The sequence below is a fragment of the Procambarus clarkii genome, chromosome 43 (genome assembly GCF_040958095.1).
Source record: "Procambarus clarkii isolate CNS0578487 chromosome 43, FALCON_Pclarkii_2.0, whole genome shotgun sequence".
NCBI lineage: Eukaryota > Metazoa > Arthropoda > Malacostraca > Decapoda > Cambaridae > Procambarus > Procambarus clarkii.
This window is the reverse complement of record NC_091192.1, coordinates 34,716,474-34,740,497: the sequence shown is the minus strand read 5'-3', so window position 1 is coordinate 34,740,497 and position 24,024 is coordinate 34,716,474. Positions and strand designations below refer to the sequence as shown.

At 47.8% G+C, this 24,024-nt stretch overlaps 2 protein-coding genes across 5 annotated transcripts in view; both read left to right on the top strand.

Moving 5' to 3' along the window:
- The window catches only part of pHCl-1 (pH-sensitive chloride channel 1), a 545,535-nt gene that overhangs the window by 49,255 nt on the left and 472,256 nt on the right, over positions 1 to 24,024 (top strand). The gene's annotated exons all lie outside the window — the stretch shown is intronic.
- On the top strand, positions 22,598 to 23,944 carry LOC138349948 (loricrin-like). Its single transcript, XM_069299950.1, has 2 exons — positions 22,598 to 22,649; positions 23,331 to 23,944. Exons 1-2 carry the CDS (start codon positions 22,598 to 22,600, stop codon positions 23,942 to 23,944), a joined length of 666 nt encoding a protein of 221 aa, XP_069156051.1.

The window sequence follows — 24,024 nt, the reverse complement described above, 5'->3', positions numbered from 1 at the left end:
GTTACGAGGAAAGGCTGCGAGAAATGCATCCTTACGTACGCTGGAAGACAGAAGAGTAAGAGGAGACATAATCACTACTTACAAAATTCTCAGAGGAATTGACAGGGTAGATTAAGATAGAATGTTTAACACTGGTGGTACACGAACAAGGGGACACAGGTGGAAACTTAGTACCCACATGAGCCACAGGGACGTTAGAAAGAACTTTTTCAGTGTCAGAGTAGTTAACGGATGGAATGCATTAGGAAATGATGTAGTGGAGGCTGACTCCATACACAGTTTCAAGTGTAGATATGATAGAGCCCAATAGGCTCAGGAACCTGTACACCTGTTGATTGACGGTTGAGAGGCGGGACCAAAGAGTAGAGCTCAACCCCCGCAAGTACAACTAGGTGAGTACACACACACACACACACCATACATCAACACCATTACAACAATACACGTATCACCTGGTGAAGGCCTTGTATGTCATCCTAAGTAACTTATACACACTCAAACATGCACTAGAAGTGCTGATATGTTAAGTAACATGTTAATATATTATTTCACTGCAAGTTAATGCCTGAAACAATGGCTAATGTGCAGTCTGGCGGCGCAGTGCTGTCTGCACATGACGTCATAACCTTCGCATCTGGAAAGCCAAAAAATGAGCCTTAAAATTCCGTAATTAAACCAACATTGAATTAGCTCCGTCCCGTTTTACTTCGTATGAAGGATTAATTACACACCTGACCTGTATATAAAGTCTTGCCACCACCCCACATGTGCAGCAATATATATATATATATATATATATATATATATATATATATATATATATATATATATATATATATATATATATATATATATATATATATATATATATATATATTGTTCACCTCATCCAAAACTGTTGCAACACACACACACACACATACATATGCGAACAAGCCTGAATGGTCCCCAGGACTATATGCGACTGAAAACTCACACCCCAGAAGTGACTCGAACCCATACTCCCAGGAGCAACACAACTGGTAACTACAGGGCGCCTTAATCCACTTGACCATCACGGCCGGACAAGGCGCCCTGTAGTTACCAGTTGCGTTGCTCCTGGGAGTATGGGTTCGAGTCACTTCTGGGGTGTGAGTTTTCAGTCGCATATAGTCCTACTATTCTTGGTCCTCCCATTGTTATGGTGCCTGTTATGTAGTCTCTGAACCCCTCACAGCCCGGGATAGCCATCTCTTTAAAACTCCATTCCCTTCTCATGAGTAGGGAATGGAGTAATGGAGACTCCGCCTCCTCCCCTACCTTCCCTCTCTTTCCTTATTACTGTGTACTCCTGGGGAAACACGGCATTTGGTATGATTCCAGAGAGTTTTGTTTCCGTGAGACCAATTACATCTGGGTTCACTTCTTGTGCTCTTTCCCTTAGTTCACTTGCCTCGTGTGTGTGTGTGTGTGTGTGTGTGTGTGTGTGTGTGTGTGTGTGTGTGTGTGTGTGTGTGTGTGTGTGTGTGTGTGTGTGTGTGTGTATACATACACTGGAGTAGGTACAGATCAGGTGTATATACCAGGCCGGTCGTCTGCAGTTCGACCTGGGGTCCACTGGGGTCCGTCGGTTCTGGGGTCCATGCTGGGTAGACCAGTGTTGATGGACGCCGGTGAGGGAGGTCCCGGCAGCCGTCTTCGTCTCGCGTACGTGCGCGCCTCTCCGCTGGTTCGAACCGCTGCCACCATTGTAACCGGGGGGGGGGGGGTGAATGAGAACGTAATAAAAGAAATGAATAATGGAGTAATGGGTGAGGGTATGGGGTGAGGGAGGTAGAGAAGGGTGAGGGTATGGGGTGAGGGAGGTAGAGAAGGGTGAGGGTATGGGGTGAGGGAGGTAGAGAAGGGTGAGGGTATGGGGTGAGGGAGGTAGAGAAGGGTGAGGGTATGGGGTGAGGGAGGTAGAGAAGGGTAAGGGTATGGGGTGAGGGAGGTAGAGAAGGGTGAGGGTATGGGGTGAGGGAGGTAGAGAAGGGTGAGGGAGGTGTGAGGAAGGAGTGTGGGAGTAGCGAGGAGTAGAGAGGTAAGAGGGAGGAGTAAGGCAGGAGTGGTCAGGGGAAAGGGAAAGTTAGAGGGAGGAAGAGAATGGGATCACTGAGAGGAGTAGATAGTAGACGTAGGAGGTTAGATGTAGAAAGGTAAAGGTAGAAGTAGAAAGTAGAAAGTGCTGCCACCATTCATCCTAAGTCAGTACATACAAGACAAGGAATGGAACTTGTCTGTATCACAAAATTATCAAAGATGTTGTTAGCAAGTGTCAACTGGAATCATGTATCTTGTTCCATGCAACATTCTTTAAGTCAATAAACTCACGTGTGCTCTACACTCTACTTGGCTAGAGTGTAGATTTCTATCTAGATTAGAGGTCTAGTCTTCTAGCTAGAGGCGAGATTTCTATCAGAAAATCTAAGATCTCGGGAACCCAATCAAAGTCAAATCAAAATTGAGTTAATCAAATATATATTTAAACAATAAATTCATCAATTATATTTAACATGGTAAATATCATAATTGAAGCCTCCAAACAGAAGGTTCAGTATGTCCAGATAAACAATGGGAGTCACCAGTCAAGACTTTGAGACCATTACAGCTGTCTGCCTCTGATAATCACACAACACCTTAGTAAACACGAACTAAATCACCTTCACGTTCACTCACCAAGGACTGCCTGAATTGAATAGAGAGAGAGGGGGGGGGGGAGGGGGTCAAGGGGCAAGTTGACAGGCAGTCCCCCCGTCCGGCTGACAGCCTGTCTCGGCTGCTGGCAGCTGATGTTCTGCTGTGCTATGCTGTCCTCTGATCTGCTCTACTCTCGACTGTACAGTTCCCTGGGTATTTATTGCGAACCTAGGCGCTAAACCCCGCCCACTAAGTAGATAGCCCCAGGCCATCTAACAAGCCACACCTTAAACGGCGGCTTGTTTGAAGGACCCACCCGACTACCCGGCTGCAATTATCAATGGGTCGTGCTCCAAGGGCCAAGATGGCTGCACAGGGCCAGAAGGACCTCCCCCCCCCCCTCGAGGGACAAGGAGCCAGCCAAAGAGAGAGAGAGACAAGGGGAGCAGTGCGTTCCAGAGATGATGAAAATTAGCCATTGTGGGAGGAGGTAACGACCAATAAAGCCTTCTCAAGGCAGATGAACGAGGTGGTTAAGGGCGAGCAATGACCTAATTTTCCCCCCTTACCTCCAGTTTGCCACTCACCAAGGTAACTACCTCCTCTCAGCACTAACAATGGTAAACCCGCTACCATATATCCTCTCAAAACGATTCAAACTCTCAAAGTTGCACAAGTTTAGGAGACAAGGACTAACTATGCAATTAGACACCAAACCCACACAGCTGAAAATAAAGAAAGCGACGTTTCAGTCCATTCTGGACTGAATTATTAAGTCCAGGACGGACCGAAACGTGTCCTTTTCATACCCTGAAGTGTGACTCGCAGGTCGAATTGTCACCCACGGTACTGTGCCTTGCCGTCAACTGTGCAGTAGTTAGCAAGATGGTTAGCCCAGGTGACAGCGTCTTAGATTACTGGCTGACTCTCTGGTGTGCTGCTTCTCCTGCGTCAGCCGTCAACATGGTTAAGGTCACGTGTTTATATATGGGTTATGTCAGCAAGATCAATATTGTCATGTATAAGTTATATAATCTACTGGAACCCCGCAGTTCAGAGATAACCTCCCTGGTAATCTCCGAGATCACCTCCACCATATATCATTTACGCTCTACGGGTCCCTCGACACCATTGGGACCTGCTATCTAGTGGTCCCTCGACATCAATGGGACCTGCTATCTTGGGGTCCCTCGACACCATTGGGACCTGCTATCTTGGGGTCCCTCGTTACCATTAGGACCTGCTATCTTGGGATTCCTCTACATCATTGGGACCTGCTGTCTTGGGGTCCCTCGTCACCATTAGGACCTGCTATCTTGGGGTTCCTCTACATCATTGGGACCTGCTATCTTGGACTCTTGGGTCGTGGTGTTCCCCTGGTACCCGCAGGGGGTGCCCCCTTGACTTCACTCACTGTGACGTCAAGGGGCACGGACACTCACTGTGACGTCAAGGGACACGGACACTCACTGTGACGTCAAGGGGCACGGACACTCACTGTGACGTCAAGGGGCACGGACACTCACTGTGACGTCAAGGGGCACGGACACTCACTGTGACGTCAAGGGGCACGGACACTCACTGTGACGTCAGGGGACACGGACACTCACTGTGACGTCAAGGGGCACGGACACTCACTGTGACGTCAAGGGACACGGACACTCACTGTGACGTCAAGGGGCACGGACACTCACTGTGACGTCAAGGGGCACGGACACTCACTGTGACGTCAAGGGGCACGGACACTCACTGTGACGTCAAGGGGCACTGACACTCACTGTGACGTCAGGGGACACGGACACTCACTGTGACGTCAAGGGGCACGGACACTCACTGTGACGTCAAGGGGCACTGACACTCACTGTGACGTCAAGGGGCACGGACACTGTGACGTCAAGGGGCACGGACACTCACTGTGACGTCAAGGGGCACGGACACTCACTGTGACGTCAAGGGGCACGGACACTCACTGTGACGTCAAGGGACACGGACACTCACTGTGACGTCAAGGGGCACGGACACTCACTGTGACGTCAAGGGGCACTGACACTGTGACGTCAAGGGGCACGGACACTCACTGTGACGTCAAGGGGCACGGACACTCACTGTGACGTCAAGGGGCACGGACACTCACTGTGACGTCAAGGGGCACGGACACTCACTGTGACGTCAAGGGACACGGACACTTACTGTGACGTCAAGGGGCACGGACACTCACTGTGACGTCAAGGGACACGGACACTCACTGTGACGTCAAGGGGCACGGACACTCACTGTGACGTCAGGGGACACGGACACTCACTGTGACGTCAAGGGGCACGGACACTCACTGTGACGTCAAGGGACACAGTGCTCATAACATTGATGTCAACAGTCATTGGACAATAATTAATACAGTTGATGTGACAAGCAGCTGCGCATCTTTTAAAAGCAAAAAGACACTTGGAAAAATGATTTATTTAATATAACAATTTTTTTTTTGTCCCTTTGATTTTCCCAGGAGGAAATTTCTTGATTGTCTAGGTGGCGTTTCCTGACATTTTCATGGCATCCAATCACTTAAGGGGGGTCGGGGGGCGGGGGGTCGTAAGGCGGTCGAAACACCCCCCCCCCCCCTTCCATTACTGCCATATTCCACTGGGTTGGTTCTGCTCAAACGCGTTTCAATCACTTACTGGTTTGGAAACCCTTTCTGTTCCATGTAATGTTCGAATTTGGTTCAAAACAGGTTTCCACGACATCTCATTTAGAGATCAAGTTATATCTTGCTTCAAGGTGCTTAAGTTTCCCTCTAAATATTCCTCAGAGTTTTCCTCATCCCTAAATATTCCTCCCGCCTACACTTGCACATTAAGAACATCGTCGACAACATTCTTCTGCCATTTGACCTCCAGGCAACGCCTATGGGGTGAGAATAGCTTGAGCTACCTCATCCCTTTGTGTGTATTTTACCTCAATAAACTTATTTCAATTTCAATTTCAAAGGCAACGCCTCTATGGTCGTATTTCACGAGGAAATACGGTATTGAAAATAGATCTTTTTTTTTATAATATCCAGGAAATAGATTTATTTCCTGATTATGTATATTTTATACTTAGTGATGACGTCGTGGAAGCCGGATAGATGACAGATTCGGCCCGGTCACGGCCTGATGGGTAAGCATATTTGGAAAGGTCACTTGTCAATTATATTCACAATTGTGTTCTCAAATCCATATGTAAGGTAAGATAATTAGCAAGATAAAGCAGTAATTATCAGTAGAAAGCACCAAGCCATTTTGCTAATGGCCATTTCCAACAAATGGCTACTAAAGTTCAACCCGAGTAAGTGTAAGGTAATGAAATTAGGCAGTGGAAACAGGAGGCCAGACACAGGATGCAGAATAGGAGATGAAGTCCTTCATGAAACAGAGAGAAAGATCTTGGAGTTGATATCACACCAAACCTGTCTCCTGAAGCCCACATAAAGAGAATAACGTCTGCGGCATATGCGAGGCTGGCTAACATCAGAACGGCGTTCAGGAACCTGTGTAAGGAATCATTCAGAATCTTGTACACCACATATGTAAGACCAATCCTGGAGTATGCGGCCCCAGCATGGAGCCCGTACCTTGTCAAGCACAAGACGAAGCTGGAAAAAGTCCAAAGGTATGCTACTAGACTAGTCCCAGAACTAAGAGGCATGAGTTACGAGGAAAGGCTGCGGGAAATGCACCTTACGACACTGGAAGACAGAAGAGTGAGAGGAGACATGATCACTAGCTACAAATTCTCAGAGGAATTGACAGGGGTAGATAAAGATAAGCACAAGTACAACTAGGAGAGTACAATAGAGCACTTGGAATGGGTATGTGGGGGTATAAGGGATTAGGATAGGATGGAGTATAGTGAGTAATCAGCGTCTTCCTTGTAAGATGTTAGTGGCAGAGGAGCCCCAAGATGTGACAACACTTTAACTTCTCCATAATGTTGCCCCAGCAAGAGTAAAACGTTAGCTAATAATAATCTGTCATCAACTTGGAGTTTTCTTAACGTGACAGTAGAACGTTTTCTTAACGTGTCAGTAGAACGTTTTCTTAACGTGACAGTAGAACGTTTTCTTAACGTGTCAGTAGAACGTTTTCTTAACGTGACAGTTGAACGTTTTCTTTACGTGACAGTTGAACGTTTTCTTTACGTGACAGTTGAACGTTTTCTTTACGTGACACAGTAGAACGCTTTCTCTGTATGAAAGAGTAGAACGTTTTCTTTATGTGACAGATTAAAAAGTTTTCTTTATATGAAAATAAAGAGAAAAAAATGTGTTGCCGACGGCGAAATTAATTCTTTGTCCGCTGTGTTCCTTGTATGCAAAGTGTCTTGCAAGACAGCTAGAGAGAATAATGCAAGTCTTGAATATTTAATGTATAGCTTAAGGAGCTTACTCTCTCCTCCAAGACATGAGAATATTTACAAACTGTTTTGAAGTGGGACTGTGTTGTACTTCACGCCATATGTATGACTGTATATCATGTGTTGTATACGTATATGTGTGTATGTATATATATATATATATATATATATATATATATATGTATATATATATATATATATATATATATATATATATATATATATATATGTATATATATATATATATATATATATATATATATATATATATATATATATATATATATATATATATATATATATATATATATAAATATGACCGAAAAAGTAAGATTAATAATTCTAACACGAATTTTCTCGATCTTTCTTATGTTTCTTTTCACTTTTGATGGTAATTGAAAAATCAATTCTCCAAAATTCATTTTTATTTCGAGTCTGACGTGACACTTGAGCTCGTTTCGTAAAACTTATTACATTTTCAAAGACTTTAGTTTACACACACACACACAACTCTAACTGAACAGAGCTTAAACATCTTCGATTTTTTTTTTTTATACCTGCATTTGCGTGAGGTGATATGTTACAACAGTTTTGGATGAGGTGAAAACAAACTCTCAACACAATCCAGAACACGAAACAATGGGTATTGAAGGTAAGAATGGAAGTAACTGCAAAGGGCCTATTGGCCCATATTTCTTGAAGCTTCTATATTGGAGCGGAGTCTTGAAGTGGGTAGAATATAGTTGTGCATTAATTGGCTGTTGATTGCTGGTGTTAACTTCTTGATGTGTAGTGCCTCGCAGATGTCAAGCCGCCTGCTATCGCTGTATCTATCGATGATTTCTGTGTTGTTTGTTAAGATTTCTCTGGTGATGGTTTGGTTGTGGGAAGAGATTATATGTTCCTTAATGGAGCCCTGTTGCTTATGCATCGATAATCGCCTGGAAAGAGATGTTGTTGTCTTGCCTATATACTGAGTTCTTTGAGGCTTACAGTCCCCAAGAGGGCATTTGAAGGCATAAACGACGTTGGTCTCTTTTAAAACGTTCTGCTTTGTGTCTGGAGAGTTTCTCATGAGTAGGCTGGCCGTTTTCTTGGTTTTATAGTAGATCGTCAATTGTATCCTCTGATTTTTGTCTGTAGGGATAACGTTTCTATTAACAATATCTTTCAGGACCCTTTCCTCCGTTTTATGAGCTGTGGAAAAGAAGTTCCTGTAAAATAGTCTAATAGGGGGTATAGGTGTTGTGTTAGTTGTCTCTTCAGAGGTTGCATGGCGTTTCACTTTCCTTCTTATGATGTCTTCAACGAAACCATTGGAGAAGCCGTTGTTGACTAGGACCTGCCTTACCCTACAGAGTTCTTCGTCGACTTGCTTCCATCCTGAGCTGTGGCTGAGAGCACGGTCGACATAAGCGTTAACAACACTCCTCTTGTACCTGTCAGGGCAGTCGCTGTTGGCATTTAGGCACATTCCTATGTTTGTTTCCTTAGTGTAGACTGCAGTGTGGAAGCCTCCGCTCCTTTTCCATGACTGTTACATCTAGAAAAGGCAGCTTCCCATCCTTTTCCGTCTCGTAAGTGAAACGCAGCACGGAACTCTGCTCAAATGCCTCCTTCAGCTCCTGCAGATGTCTGACATCAGGTACCTGTGTAAAAATGTCGTCAACATACCTGCAGTATATGGCCGGTTTCAAGTTCATGTCGACTAAGACTTTTTGCTCGATGGTACCCATGTAGAAGTTCGCAAACAGGACACCTAGGGGAGAACCCATTTAGAACCCTGCCCTAAAAGGTGATTGTAGTGCTTCTAAAATGCTAAGTTAACCTACAGACATAAACACACAGATTTACGTCTGTCCTACATAAACAGCGTTCGAAGTGTGTTTTTACATAGCATCATTAATGTGCGTTAACAAAGGAGAAATGCAATTATATACACCAAGGGAGCCGGTCGGCCGAGCGGACAGCACACTGGACTTGTGATCCTGTGGTCCCGGGTTCGATCCCGGGCGCCGGCGAGAAACAATGGGCAGAGTTTCTTTCACCCTATGCCCCTGTTACCTAGCAGTAAAATAGGTACCTGGGTGTTAGTCAGCTGTCATGGGCTGCTTCCTGGGGGTGGAGGCCTGGTCGAGGACCGGGCCGCGGGGACACTAAAGCCCCGAAATCATCTCAAGATAACCTCAAGATAACCAATGTCTCTCCTACTTTGACAGGGTAAGATAGCTTATATATAAACTAATTTGATATTAAACATTTACCACTGAAGGTCATTAAGATGCTTTTACAAGCTTAGGTTATATATACATACGTTGTATAACAGATATATTACATATTGTATAGGTACAATATATTGTATAACAGATATATTACATATTGTATAGGTACAATATATTGTATAACAGATATATTACATATTGTATAGGTACAATATATTGTATAACAGATATATTACATATTGTATAGGTACAATATATTGTATAACAGATGTATTACATATTGTATAGGTACAATATATTGTATAACAGATGTATTACATATTGTATAGGTACAATATATTGTATAACAGATATATTACATATTGTATAGGTACAATATATTGTATAACAGATATATTACATATTGTATAGGTACAATATATTGTATAACAGATATATTACATATTGTATAGGTACAATATATTGTATAACAGATATATTACATATTGTATAGGTACAATATATTGTATAACAGATGTATTACATATTGTATAGGTACAATATATTGTATAACAGATATATTACATATTGTATAGGTACAATATATTGTATAACAGATATATTACATATTGTATAGGTACAATATATTGTATAACAGATGTATTACATAGTCACTCTTGGGGTACAAGTCCAATTTACCATCAAGTGTTCCAGTACTTATATAGTAGTTACAGAGTTCAGCATAACTTAGCCCAGGAGGGCGAAGTCAGTCAATATGGGACATTCTATAATATTATGTTCAAGGGAGTGCTATTTTCTCTTACACAAAGTTGACCCATTGTGTATTCGACACTTTCACAAAGTTGACACATGGTGTATTCCACATTTTCTTAAAGTTGACACATGATGTCTTCAACACTTTCACAAAGTTGACACATGGTGTATTGGATACTTTCACAAAGTTGACACATGGTGTATTGGATACTTTCACAAAGTTGACACATGGTGTATTGGATACTTTCACAAAGTTGACACATGATGTATTGGACACGTTCACAAAGTTGACACCTGGTGTATTCCACATCCTGGTGTTGAGAAAGCTACCAGATATGTCTCTATCACAGGCGTATTAAGGCAAGTGGAAGGGCCTGGTGTGGTACCCCTGGTGGGCAGGCGGCCGGCCCTCAACAGTAACGAGTCTTCACCGAGGTAATTGTTTCATGTTTATAACAGCAACTCAACTGACGGTGTTGAGAGGGGGGGGGGGGTAAGGGGAAGGTGTGGCACCTCGAACCTAATTGGTTAGTTGAGAGAGTACGACGCGTTGGTAGTAACGAGCCCGACAAATGGGGGAATAGTTATGGAAGGACGGCAGGTAGTTAGGTAATATATAGATGGTTAATGACGTTATAGTTGTTTAATATTATTGAGGCTGACGAGGTCGTCAACTCGTTTGAAACTGACGGTCCGCTTGGTACAACCGTGTACCATTGTCCCACACGTCGTTGGTTCATGGTACAACTCTAGTTTTCCCTCTACACAAACTCAGGGTTCACATACTCGGTGTTCCTTTTGTTCATTTCCATTTTTTTGTTCCATATGATGTAACCGTTATTGTTCCAAGACGTTGGATTACATTGTCTTAATTGGACTCCACTGTAGTTCTATATATTAAAAGGCCTTGAGAGGTCTGTAGTCGTACGTGCTCTTAAGGTCTAGCTAAATATTTGTGTGTTTATACATTCATTATACATCTTCGTGTGGTGAGTCATTGTACGACCCGTGACGGTCGTGTGGTGAGTCACTGTACGACCCGTGACGGTTGTGTGGCCAGGCACTGTACGACCCGTGACGGTCGTGTGGCCAGGCACTGTACGACCCGTGACGGTCGTGTGGCCAGGCACTGTACGACCCGTGACGGTCGTGAGGCCAGGCACTGTACGACCCGTGACGGTCGTGTAGCCAGACACTGTACGACCCGTGACGGTCGTGTGGCCAGGCACTGTACGACCCGTGACGGTCGTGAGGCCAGGCACTGTACGACCTGTCACTGTACGACCCGTGACGCTTGCATCTTAAGTGCCCCCTTGGCTCGGGGGTCGTAGACTCGTGTTTACACTCGAGTGATCAATGTTTGCCCTCAGGCGTAGGGAACAAGTGCTTCTTAATGAAGCAGGGTAGTAATTGGTGGGAATAAGAGTGAGGTGCGAGCCTCGTGCAGCACAGGAAGCGCTCCTTTGCCTCGCGGGGGGGGACACCAGCCCCCCCACCACACACAGCACTGGGATCACTACTGCCGGAACATGTCCACCTCTCCTCTCCTGCTGGCGTGCTGTGTTCCCTCACACACACCTGCCGACAAGCTGTATTCCCTCACACACACCTGCCAGTAAGCTGTGTTGCCACACACACACCTGGCGGCAAGCTGTGTTCCCACACACGACAAACCACTCTAAACTCTCCAGACACTCCCACACTACCAGCTGTTGAGACGTTGCGAAAGAACATGACATACAAGGTGAAGGTGCGACTCCTCGGGGTCTACAAGCGCGAAATTGCAGCCGCCATTGACGCGGCAACATCAGCGGGACCAGTTGACGTCCCATGGTAACGAGGTCGCGGTAATCGTGGCAACAAAACCGGTCCTACAGTAGATCCTGGATCCGGAACGCCGGGTCCCGCTACTGGAGGCGAACCTCTCACCCAGAGAAATCACTGGCGGGAAAACGATACTTGTGAACCAACCCGTTCTCGCATTTTTTACAGTCAATATTGACTTATTAAATACGTGCATATGTGACATACTAAACATACTAGTTTACCTTGAAAAGCTTCATAGAAAACACCGACCTTACCTAACCTTCTTAGTATGTTAAGATAAGCATCTTATTGCTTCGTAATTACAATTATTACTTAACCTATTACAGGTATAGGTATACCTATTATAGGTATAGGTATAATTACAATTATTACTTAACCTATTATAGGTATAGGTATACCTATTATAGGTATAGGTTAAGTAATAATTGTAATTACGAAGCAATAAGATGCTTATCTTAACATACTAAGAAGGTTAGGTAAGGTCGGTGTTTTCTATGAAGCTTTTCAAGGTAAACTAGTATGTTTAGTATGTCACATATGCACGTATTTAATAAGTCAATATTGACTATACGAAAGTGCGAGAACGGGTTGCACATCCAGGTCATCACTGCCTATATGGACGAAGTTGTCAAACAGGATCACAACTTGTTCCTCAGAACAGTGAACGGGCTTCTGGAAGCAAATGGTATTGTGCTTGTACCGGCACCAGTGACTAGTATGGAATTGTGGACACCCAGACCGAAGTCCCACGACTGACGACGACAACTGAGGACACCCAGACCCAAGTCCCACGACTGACGACAACAACTGTGGACACCCAGACGAACGCTCCACGGACGACGACAACTAAGGACACCCAGACGGACGCTAACAGCGGTAGACAACAGAAAGAAAGTAGGAATACTGGCGACACCGGGCGACGACACACTACGCATCTTCAGACGAGGATGTGAACGACAAAGACCTCCCCGGCGTAGCTGAGTGTGGCTCCGAAGATGCAGTCTCGACGTGTCATCGGGTACATACGCCCATGTTTGAGGGCCACGATGCCCCTGGCATGTTAGACACAACCACAGGTCGATAGATACACCGTTTTCAGAAATGGCCAGGCGATCACCATCGACCTACGCAGAGAAATCTCCCACATAGAGGATCTCCCACGATACCCTACACCGTCGCCCGAGGACACCCAGGTACACACACGAAGCCTAAACGAGACACCGAAGAACAGGACAAAATAGAGCCCTGAAGGCCCCTGAGATAGTGATGCTGTAAGAACACACAAGGACTTGTGGCTGCTGCTCGGCCCTCTTGGCACCCCCGCGCCCCTCATCTAGTGCTTCGTGCGGTGTGATTGACTCCCAGCTATACAAAAATCCTCGCCCTTGTTGGGTTGAGCCCTGGCTCTACTCTCTGTGATGCAGCAGCTTCCCCTTTAGACAATACGTCAGACCGTCCTACTATCCAGACCCCAGTCACGCACAGATCTACATTACCAGTTACTGGTATTGGTAATGGCTTCAAACAGCTTCCACTTACGGGCTATTCATGCCCGTGCCACCTCTGGGGTGGTTTAATCTTTATCAATCAATCAATTGTAGATATATTTTTTATTATATTTAATTCACGCTGTAGTGTCTTGCACTCACCGTGGTGAAAGTTGACCACTCGACCGTGGAGAAAGCGGCGAGCCGTCCGTGGCTCCTGAAAGCACCGATATTGGAAGGAGATCAATTTTTTGTTGAAATACGAGAAAATAAGAGAATAGTGGCAAATGGCGGTGGGCGTGGGACCTTCATTGAGTGGAATCGGCCACATTTTGGTGGGAAATGGAGTCGGAAATGCTTCCAGAATTGCGGAGAGGCAGTAAATGTTCCAGCACCTCGTCCAACAGGCAGGGGACCTCACCACTGGTGGTGGGTGACGACCCCTAACACCAGGGGCCGGCTGCACGTCCCCACAAGTCCAACTGTGTTCCCACAAGTCCAACTGTGTCCCCACAAGTCCAACTGTGTCGCCTCACCTCTGGCCTCCCACAGCCCAAACGTCACCCCCGCCTGAATCACTACCGGATTGTATTCTTGCTAATAGAGTTTGAGACTTTTTTTTTAAAGTTACGATCCTAGAGTGGGTCGTAATTTCGAGCCCCTAAGTACCTCTGGGGAGAGAACCTCTTAATTAGAAAAATTCTCCCAAGATGCAGGATCCTGATATTATGAGCTTTTAAGGGAGCAGTGTTCACAAATTATAAAAATATGTTTTGAAAAATATATAAATTTAAGTGTTGTATAAATGTATTCTTTTTAAATTGATCTTGTGTGTGTGTTGGAGTAGCCCACCTTCCCTCATCCCCTTGCCCACCATGTGTCGTGGCCCACCATGTGTCGTGGCCCACCATGTGTCGTGGCCCACCATGTGTCGTGGCCCACCATGTGTCGTGGCCCCACCATGTGTCGTGGCCCACCATGTGACGTGGCCCACCATGTAACGTGGCCCACCATGTGAGGTGGCCCACCATGTGAGGTGCCCGACCATGTGACGTGGCCCACCATGTAACGTGGCCCACCATGTGACGTGGCCCACCATGTAACGTGGCCCACCATGTGACGTGGCCCACCATGTAACGTGGCCCACCATGTGACGTGGCCCACCATGTGACGTGGCCCACCATGTAACGTGGCCCACCATGTGAGGTGCCCGACCATGTGACGTGGCCCACCATGTAACGTGGCCCACCATGTGACGTCAAGAAACGTGGCAAGGTGGGACGTCAAAAAATATTTCCCAACACCAAGAAAACGGTCAATTTAAAGTGTCCTCTCCTAACCTACCAGAGGACCTAAAACAGAAAACGGGACAGTACGTCACTATCGCCAGCCGCTTACATGTTCTAGTACGACGATTTTTGGCCTTATGTAACGCCTACGATCGAAAAGCGACGTTCTTTGTAAGAGGAGAGGTTGTGATATCACACTGAATGTCTCCCGAAGCCCAAATGACACGTGTATCATCAGATGAGTGTGTGTGTGGCGACTTCTGACTCGTGGGATTTTGTTAATGAATTCTAATTTATAATTAATAATTTTTTCCGTTAATTTATTTATTTCGGTAGTGGACTGTGTGTCTAATTGAGTTGACTGTATGGTATTAAATTCTCCTGCAAGTAAGTTTCTCACACAAGTTGGGGGGGGGGGTATTAATTATAGCCTATCAATGGAAAGTTATCGACTGACAGGAAAATTTATATTAAGTGTTAATAGGTTATTCTACTTGGATTAATGCAATTCAAACAAAAGCCTTATCTGACTAGAAGGCTTCAACATGCAGGTACAGAACACGTAGAACACTTGGGGTGGCTGGCCAGACTCGTAGTCACGTGCTCACGCACCAAGCAGTTGCTGCTAATGTCTCCACGTTCCCACAGACCATCTGCCGGGAGTAAACATTGTGACTGATACAATAACATCCTAATATCAGATATTATATGATATTAATTATTTAAATTATTATGAGGCTTTGTGTTCGCCCGCCTCATGGACGACTTGTTTTACTAATATTAAGAGGCCCTGTAATAAACTACCAGAATACTCAGATTGTAAACTCTGTGATAAACCTTTAATGCATTCACTAGAACACTATATTGTTGAATGTGAAACCGTAAAAGACTTTAGACCTCCTGGCCTATTGTACCACCAACTGTGTAACTATTTTATTGACTCAGGTGTTCTGGACGACATCCTAACAATTTATCCAAAATTTGCTTGTCCATCTTAAAGAATGAAGAACAATTTTTATTTATATTACTTCTAAGCTGCATCACTTATGAACCCATCCCTGCCCTTGTGTGGCAGTGCACAATAGAAAGTTGTTTTCACATATCCATACATTAAAACATTGATTGTAACCATGATATATATGTGCTTCAGCCTACAGTTTAGACCTATTGTCTTATGTATGACCCTCTGTCCTGCGTGACAGTGAATAGTAGCATTATCCTCACTTTAATAAGACTATCAAAATCCTCAGATTAGGCAAAATTGTAATTAATTTTGTCAATAAAGATGTTAATAATAAAATAATAATATTTCAACAAGCCTGACATGAGGTGCTCCCGTAATGATGAGGTTGAGGCGGTAGATGAACGACTCATGGTTGTGAGTATTGACGGTGCTGTCTGAGGCGCGTCCTCCCTGGAGCCTGCATATAAACTCACAATGGCGTCCCTCTCTCCTTCCCCGGTCAAGTGACGCCACTAAAAACCGGTTCAATTTTCGGTCCATTTATGGACAAAGGTAGGAAGGGAGGCGTTGATTTTATTTATTATTTTATTTAATCCAGTCATAGAGAATACTTTTTTTTGATTGATTCCAATGCCTAGACTGGTGTTTTAAGTTATTGGTGGATATTTAATGGCGTATTTTCTGGGGAGGTGGTAATATTTTCTCGTTTTTCTCCTTGAAATGCCGCAGGTCTTATATTTTTGGTATGATTAAAGACAATACGTTGGGATAGTTTGTTAGTACAAGAAGAGCGGCAATATTAACTGCATATTGTATTAAAGATTATTAAAGGAAGTCGGTTTTTTTCTGACAGTATGCAGGACTGTCTTTAGAAACATGTATAAGGAGTTCAAGACCTTACACCTGTGTCAAATATCTGGAGCTGTGTGGTCTTTATAGCGGACCTGAGCTGGAGAAAGACCCTAGGCTTCCTTCGTAATAAATAACCATAGTATCTCGTGTCACTGGAAGCCACAGATGAGACATGATTTCCACATACAAATTCTCGGGAATTTTCAGGATAGACAAAGACAGATGTGGCACGCACAACATTACGCGAGTTAAAACCATAAATCCACACGAGGCACAGAACCAGTTGAAAGACTATTTCTCATTGTCAGAGTAACGAATACTCTGACAATGAAAACGTATATGAAACGCATTAAATAGGCTGCTGCGGAGACATACTCCGCCAACAGGCTTGCAAAACACGTACATCAGAGCACGAAAACCTCTGAAAATTGTACACGTGCCGACTAAATACCGAGAGGAGGGACCCAAGAGCTGCAGCTTAACCCCAGAAAATAAGTACTGTAAACTTTTGATTACTGCGTGAATGAGATCCAATTTGACCCAACCAAGCCAAGCGTTACCTAAGCCCACCTGACCCAACCAAGCCAAGCGTTACCTAAGCCCACCTGACCCAACCAAGCCAAGCGTTACCTAAGCCCACCTGACCCAACCAAGCCAAGCGTTACCTAAGCCCACCTGACCCAACCAAGCCAAGCGTTACCTAAGCCCACCTGACCCAACCAAGCCAAGCGTTACCTAAGCCCACCTGACCCAACCAAGCCAAGCGTTACCTAAGCCCACCTGACCCAACCAAGCCAAGCGTTACCTAAGCCCACCTGACCCAACCAAGCCAAGCGTTACCTAAGCCCACCTGACCCAACCAAGCCAAGCGTTACCTAAGCCCACCTGACCCAACCAAGCCAAGCGTTACCTAAGCCCACCTGACCCAACCAAGCCTCAGGTAACGTAACCCTCCGCAGAGACTCCAAGGCTTTCAGTTTCTGGGCCGTCACTCCCAGTGATTAATTGTGTTAGGATAGGATGGCTCGCTGTGTTCCTTCCCCAGCCGGCTTGCTGGTCCCTTCCCCAGCCGGCTTGCTGGTCCCTTCCCCAGCCGGCTTGCTGGTCCCTTCCCCAGCTGGCTTGCTGGTCCCTTCCCAAGCTGGCTTGCTGGTCCCTTCCCCAGCCGGCTTGCTGGTCCCTTCCCCAGCTGGCTTGCTGGTCCCTTCCCCAGCTGGCTTGCTGGTCCCTTCCCCAGCCGGCTTGCTGGTCCCTTCCCCAGCCGGCTTGCTGGTCCCTTCCCCAGCCGGCTTGCTGGTCCCTTCCCCAGCTGGCTTGCTGGTCCCTTCCCCAGCCGGCTTGCTGGTCCCTTCCCAGCCGGCTTGCTGGTCCCTTCCCCAGCTGGCTTGCTGGTCCCTTCCCAGCCGGCTTGCTGGTCCCTTCCCCAGCTGGCTTGCTGGTCCCTTCCCAGCTGGCTTGCTGGTCCCTTCCCCAGCCGGCTTGCTGGTCCCTTCCCAGCCGGCTTGCTGGTCCCTTCCCCAGCCGGCTTGCTGGTCCCTTCCCCAGCCGGCTTGCTGGTCCCTTCCCAGCTGGCTTGCTGGTCCCTTCCCCAGCCGGCTTGCTGGTCCCTTCCCCAGCTGGCTTGCTGGTCCCTTCCCCAGCTGGCTTGCTGGTCCCTTCCCCAGCTGGCTTGCTGGTCCCTTCCCAGCTGGCTTGCTGGTCCCTTCCCAGCTGGCTTGCTGGTCCCTTCCCCAGCCGGCTTGCTGGTCCCTTCCCAGCCGGCTTGCTGGTCCCTTCCCAGCCGGCTTGCTGGTCCCTTCCCCAGCTGGCTTGCTGGTCCCTTCCCCAGCCGGCTTGCTGGTCCCTTCCCCAGCCGGCTTAGTGGCCCTTTCACCACCTCACCATAAGATTGTACCATTTTCCAACCAACTCTGCTTGCAATTACCGCTAATTTGCATACGGCAGACTGCGTACTGAAGTTGTCTTGGAAACAGCAGCTCTTGCTGCCAGGTCCTGCTGTTTCTGACACACAGGAGGGTACAGGAGCACACAGGTGGGTACAGGAGCACACAGGTGGGTACAGGAGCACACAGGTGGGTACAGGAGCACACAGGTGGGTACAGGAGCACACAGGTGGGTACAGGAGCAGACAGGTGGGTACAGGAGCACACAGGTGGGTACAGGAGCACACAGGTGGGTACAGGAGCACACAGGTGGGTACAGGAGCACACAGGAGGGTACAGGAGCACACAGGCGGGTACAGGAGCACACAGGTGGGTACAGGAGCACACAGGTGGGTACAGGAGCACACAGGCGGGTACAGGAGCACACAGGTGGGTACAGGAGCACACAGGAGGGTACAGGAGCACACAGGCGGGTACAGGAGCACACAGGTGGGTACAGGAGCACACAGGTGGGTACAGGAGCACACAGGCGGGTACAGGAGCACACAGGTGGGTACAGGAGCACACAGGAGGGTAGCCAACTTCTTGCCTAGCCAACCCTCCCTGGCCAGGATACGAACCCAGGACCAAGTTGGTCGTTAACCGCGGGCAGCTAGGTGTGTTACCGCTGCGCCATGAGGGACATGTCGGGGCAAGGCTCCACTTGAGGGTTAGCCTCGAGCAGTCAGGTCGTCCTCGAAGTGTAGAGTAGTAAGACTCATGTCTTCCAAGTATCCATGCACGTGGAGGGTTGGGACAGCGACGGCTTGACCACACGACGGGTCGGCGTTCCTTGCGTCCCTTGTCAGTTACTGCAGGAAAGAGCGGATTTTCCTCTACTATAAAGGTGTAATTTTTAGTTCAGTTGTTCCCAACACATTGTTTACCGAGAGTTAGAGTCGGCAGCATTACTGCCGTCTGTGTGTAGCTGGCTCATTGATCCTCTGCTGCAGTGTCTGCCTGACCCTACCACTGCACCAGCTGGCCTCACGGACCTCCTCCCTCTGGCCTCCCTGTCTCTTCCCCCAGTCAAGCCACGTATGGCGCCGTTGTCTGTTCTGTTGTCAAGCCACGTATGGCGCCGTTGTCTGTTCTGTTGTCAAGCCACATATGGCGACGTTGTCTGTTCTGTTGTCAAGCCACATATGGCGCCGTTGTCTGTTCTGTTGTCAAGCCACATATGGCGCCGTTGTCTGTTCTGTTGTCAAGCCACATATGGCGCCGTTGTCTGTTCTGTTGTCAAGCCACATATGGCGCCGTTGTCTGTTCTGTTGTCAAGCCACATATGGCGACGTTGTCTGTTCTGTTGTCAAGCCACATATGGCGACGTTGTCTGTTCTGTTGTCAAGCCACATATGGCGCCGTTGTCTGTTCTGTTGTCAAGACACATATGGCGTTATAGTATTTTTTTAAATTTTGCCCCGGGAAGTGACAGTATTGGGCAGCGCCACTCATCCTGTGAGTGGACACACCGCCATAGTGACAGTATTGGGCAGCGCCACTCATCCCGTGAGTGGACACACCACCATAGTGACAGTATTGGGCAACGCCACTCATCCTGTGAGTGGACACACCGCCATAGTGACAGTATTGGGCAGCGCCACTCATCCTGTGAGTGGACACACCGCCATAGTGACAGTATTGGGCAGCGTCACTCATCCTGTGAGTGGACACACCGCCATAGTGACAGTATTGGGCAGCGCCACTCATCCTGTGAGTGGACACACCGCCATAGTGACAGTATTGGGCAGCGCCACTCATCCTGTGAGTGGACACACCGCCATAGTGACAGTATTGGGCAGCGCCACTCATCCTGTGAGTGGACACACCGCCATAGTGACAGTATTGGGCAGCGCCACTCATCCTGTGAGTGGACACACCGCCATAGTGACAGTATTGGGCAGCGTCACTCATCCTGTGAGTGGACACACCGCCATAGTGACAGTATTGGGCAGCGTCACTCATCCTGTGAGTGGACACACCGCCATAGTGACAGTATTGGGCAGCGTCACTCATCCTGTGAGTGGACACACCGCCATAGTGACAGTATTGGGCAGCGCCGCTCATCCTGTGAGTGGACACACCGCCATAGTGACAGTATTGGGCAGCGCCACTCATCCTGTGAGTGGACACACCGCCATAGTGACAGTATTGGGCAGCGCCACTCATCCTGTGAGTGGACACACCACCATAGTGACAGTATTGGGCAGCGCCACTCATCCTGTGAGTGGACACACCGCCATAGTGACAGTATTGGGCAGCGTCACTCATCCCGTGAGTGGACACACCGCCATAGTGATAGTATTGGGCAGCGCCACTCATCCCGTGAGTGGACACACCACCATAGTGACAGTATTGGGCAACGCCACTCATCCCGTGAGTGGACACACCGCCATAGTGACAGTATTGGGCAGCGCCACTCATCCCGTGAGTGGACACACCGCCATAGTGACAGTATTGGGCAGCGCCACTCATCCTGTGAGTGGACACACCGCCATAGTGACAGTATTGGGCAGCGCCACTCATCCTGTGAGTGGACACACCGCCATAGTGACAGTATTGGGCAGCGCCACTCATCCTGTGAGTGGACACACCGCCATAGTGACAGTATTGGGCAGCGCCACTCATCCTGTGAGTGGACACACCGCCATAGTGACAGTATTGGGCAGCGCCACTCATCCTGTGAGTGGACACACCGCCATAGTGACAGTATTGGGCAGCGCCACTCATCCTGTGAGTGGACACACCGCCATAGTGACAGTATTGGGCAGCGCCACTCATCCTGTGAGTGGACACACCGCCATAGTGACAGTATTGGGCAGCGCCACTCATCCTGTGAGTGGACACACCGCCATAGTGACAGTATTGGGCAGCGCCACTCATCCTGTGAGTGGACACACCGCCATAGTGACAGTATTGGGCAGCGCCACTCATCCTGTGAGTGGACACACCGCCATAGTGACAGTATTGGGCAGCGCCACTCATCCTGTGAGTGGACACACCGCCATAGTGACAGTATTGGGCAGCGCCACTCATCCTGTGAGTGGACACACCGCCATAGTGACAGTATTGGGCAGCGCCACTCATCCTGTGAGTGGACACACCGCCATAGTGACAGTATTGTGCAGCGCCACTCATCCTGTGAGTGGACACACCGCCGTAGTGACAGTATTGGGCAGCGCCACTCATCCTGTGAGTGGACACACCGCCATAGTAACAGTATTGGGCAGCGTCACTCATCCTGTGAGTGGACACTCCGCCATAGTGACAGTATTGGGCAGCGCCACTCATCCTGTGAGTGGACACACCGCCATAGTGACAGTATTGGGCAGCGCCACTCATCCTGTGAGTGGACACACCGCCATAGTGACAGTATTGGGCAGCGCCACTCATCCTGTGAGTGGACACACCGCCATAGTGACAGTATTGGGCAGCGTCACTCATCCTGTGAGTGGACACACCGCCATAGTGACAGTATTGGGCAGCGCCACTTATCCTGTGAGTGGACACACCGCCATAGTGACAGTATTGGGCAGCACCACTCATCCTGTGAGTGGACACACCGCCATAGTGACAGTATTGGGCAGCGTCACTCATCCTGTGAGTGGACACACCGCCATAGTGACAGTATTGGGCAGCGTCACTCATCCTGTGAGTGGACACACCGCCATAGTGACAGTATTGGGCAGCGCCACTCATCCTGTGAGTGGACACACCGCCATAGTGACAGTATTGGGCAGCGCCACTCATCCTGTGAGTGGACACATCGCCTTAGCAGCATGTACAACACTCCCCAATAGGAAGAAAACCCGCTGGGTTGTTCATCCTGTCACTTGTACCCAGACACAGCTGGGACTTGCTTAACTGTCTCAAGTGAACAGCTATTTAAACAAGAAGATTAACATCTGTCAACCCTTAAAAGCTTACGTTATCTTGCGGGTGTAAAATGGACAGTATTTTGTCTTTTTAGGACAGCATTTATATTTGACAAATAGTATTTTCCTAACTCAAACAATGTGGGGTTTACTATGCTACAAACATTTCTAATGACTCTTAGATGTTCACATTCACGTAGATAGTGGTCAAGGCGGTGTCCGTCACTCTCACCACAGATTCTGCAACTTCGCTGATCAACTGTTATTTCCATTCCATATCTCCATGGATATTTGTATCTAAGACGGATTCTCGCTATTACTGATTCTCTCCCTCGTCCTCCTCCTCTTCGGCCATAATGATTGGGCTTGCCAGCTGTAACCATGTTGTACCATCGTACAGATTCACTGGTTTGTGCTTCTATCCTCCTTTCCTCAGTTACCTTGTCACGGTGATGTTGCCTGACAATACCTCTAATTTGTAGTAGAGTCTTGGGTATGAAGTATTCAATATGGTCTCCTTCAGCACCTTCAGCAGCCAGCACATCTGCTCGTTCATTTCCACATATTCCAACATGAAGGGAGGAGGGGGGGGGGAGCCACAGAAACTTGACGACTCTTCCCTGGTTGGTCAGTACTCTCACAGCTCTCTTGATCTCAGCGACTATCGCAAGATTTTCGTCCCGATTTTCACCAAGGCTTTGTAGCGCTGCTTTACAGTCAGTGCAGATCACTGCACCATTAGTGCTTTGTTCAAGGAATCTTAACGCCATAACAATGACAGTTAGCTCCGCTTGTGTTGAAGAGGCATAGTTCTCAATACGGCTGCAATACGTGCTTTTTCTTCATTTCCACGTTGAAAGGCATTACTCCTAATTACCGTGTATGCTGCACCAGCCCTGTCATTGACAGTGTTAGATGATCCGTCAGTGTTGATTTGATCTAGTTCATCTCCGGCTTCTTTATAAATATCCTGGAGATACTTGTGCCCTTGTTTGTCCTGTTGTCAAGCCACAGTCTACCTCTACCAGTAATGAGACACATCACCACGGTTTGTTATCATAGGTATTGTAGGTGTGTCTCTCACCCAAGGTGGAGGAGGTGTATCTCTCACCCAAGGTGGAGGTGTGTCTCTCACCCAAGGCGGAGGTGTGTCTCTCACCCAAGGTGGAGGCGTGTCTCTCACCCAAGGTGGGGGAGGTGTGTCTCTCACCCAAGGTGGAGGAGGCGTGTCTCTCACCCAAGGTGGAGGAGGCGTGTCTCTCACCCAAGGTGGAGGAGGTGTATCTCTCACCCAAAGTGTGGAGGAGGTGTGTCTCACCCAAGGTGGGGGAGGCGTGTCTCTCACCCAAGGTGGAGGAGGTGTATCTCTCACCCAAGGTGGAGGAGGTGTATCTCTCACCCAAGGCGGAGGTGTGTCTCTCACCCAAGGTGGAGGCGTGTCTCTCACCCAAGGTGGGGGAGGTGTGTCTCTCACCCAAGGTGGAGGAGGCGTGTCTCTCACCCAAGGTGGAGGAGGCGTGTCTCTCACCCAAGGTGGAGGAGGCGTGTCTCTCACCCAAAGTGTGGAGGAGGTGTGTCTCACCCAAGGTGGGGGAGGCGTGTCTCTCACCCAAGGTGGAGGAGGCGTCACGCCGCTCCTGGTGGCCATAATTAGCGAGGTGGGCGCCACATACCAGACATTTTCCTCCTCTGGAGTGCGTTAATGAAGCCCCGGAGAGCTGTGTGTTGGCGAGAGCCGCACCCGCCACCAGGAATGTGTCAACTGTGTCTCTGACCGCCCCGG

Excerpts from the sequence above, each read along its gene's own strand:
- LOC138349948 (XM_069299950.1), top strand. The coding sequence starts at position 22,598 with ATGATTGGGCTTGCCAGCTGTAACCATGTTGTACCATCGTACAGATTC. Across the intron at positions 22,650-23,330 it reads ACCATCGTACAGATTCACTG|GTGGAGGAGGTGTATCTCTC; the intron begins GTTTGTGCTTCT and ends CTCTCACCCAAG.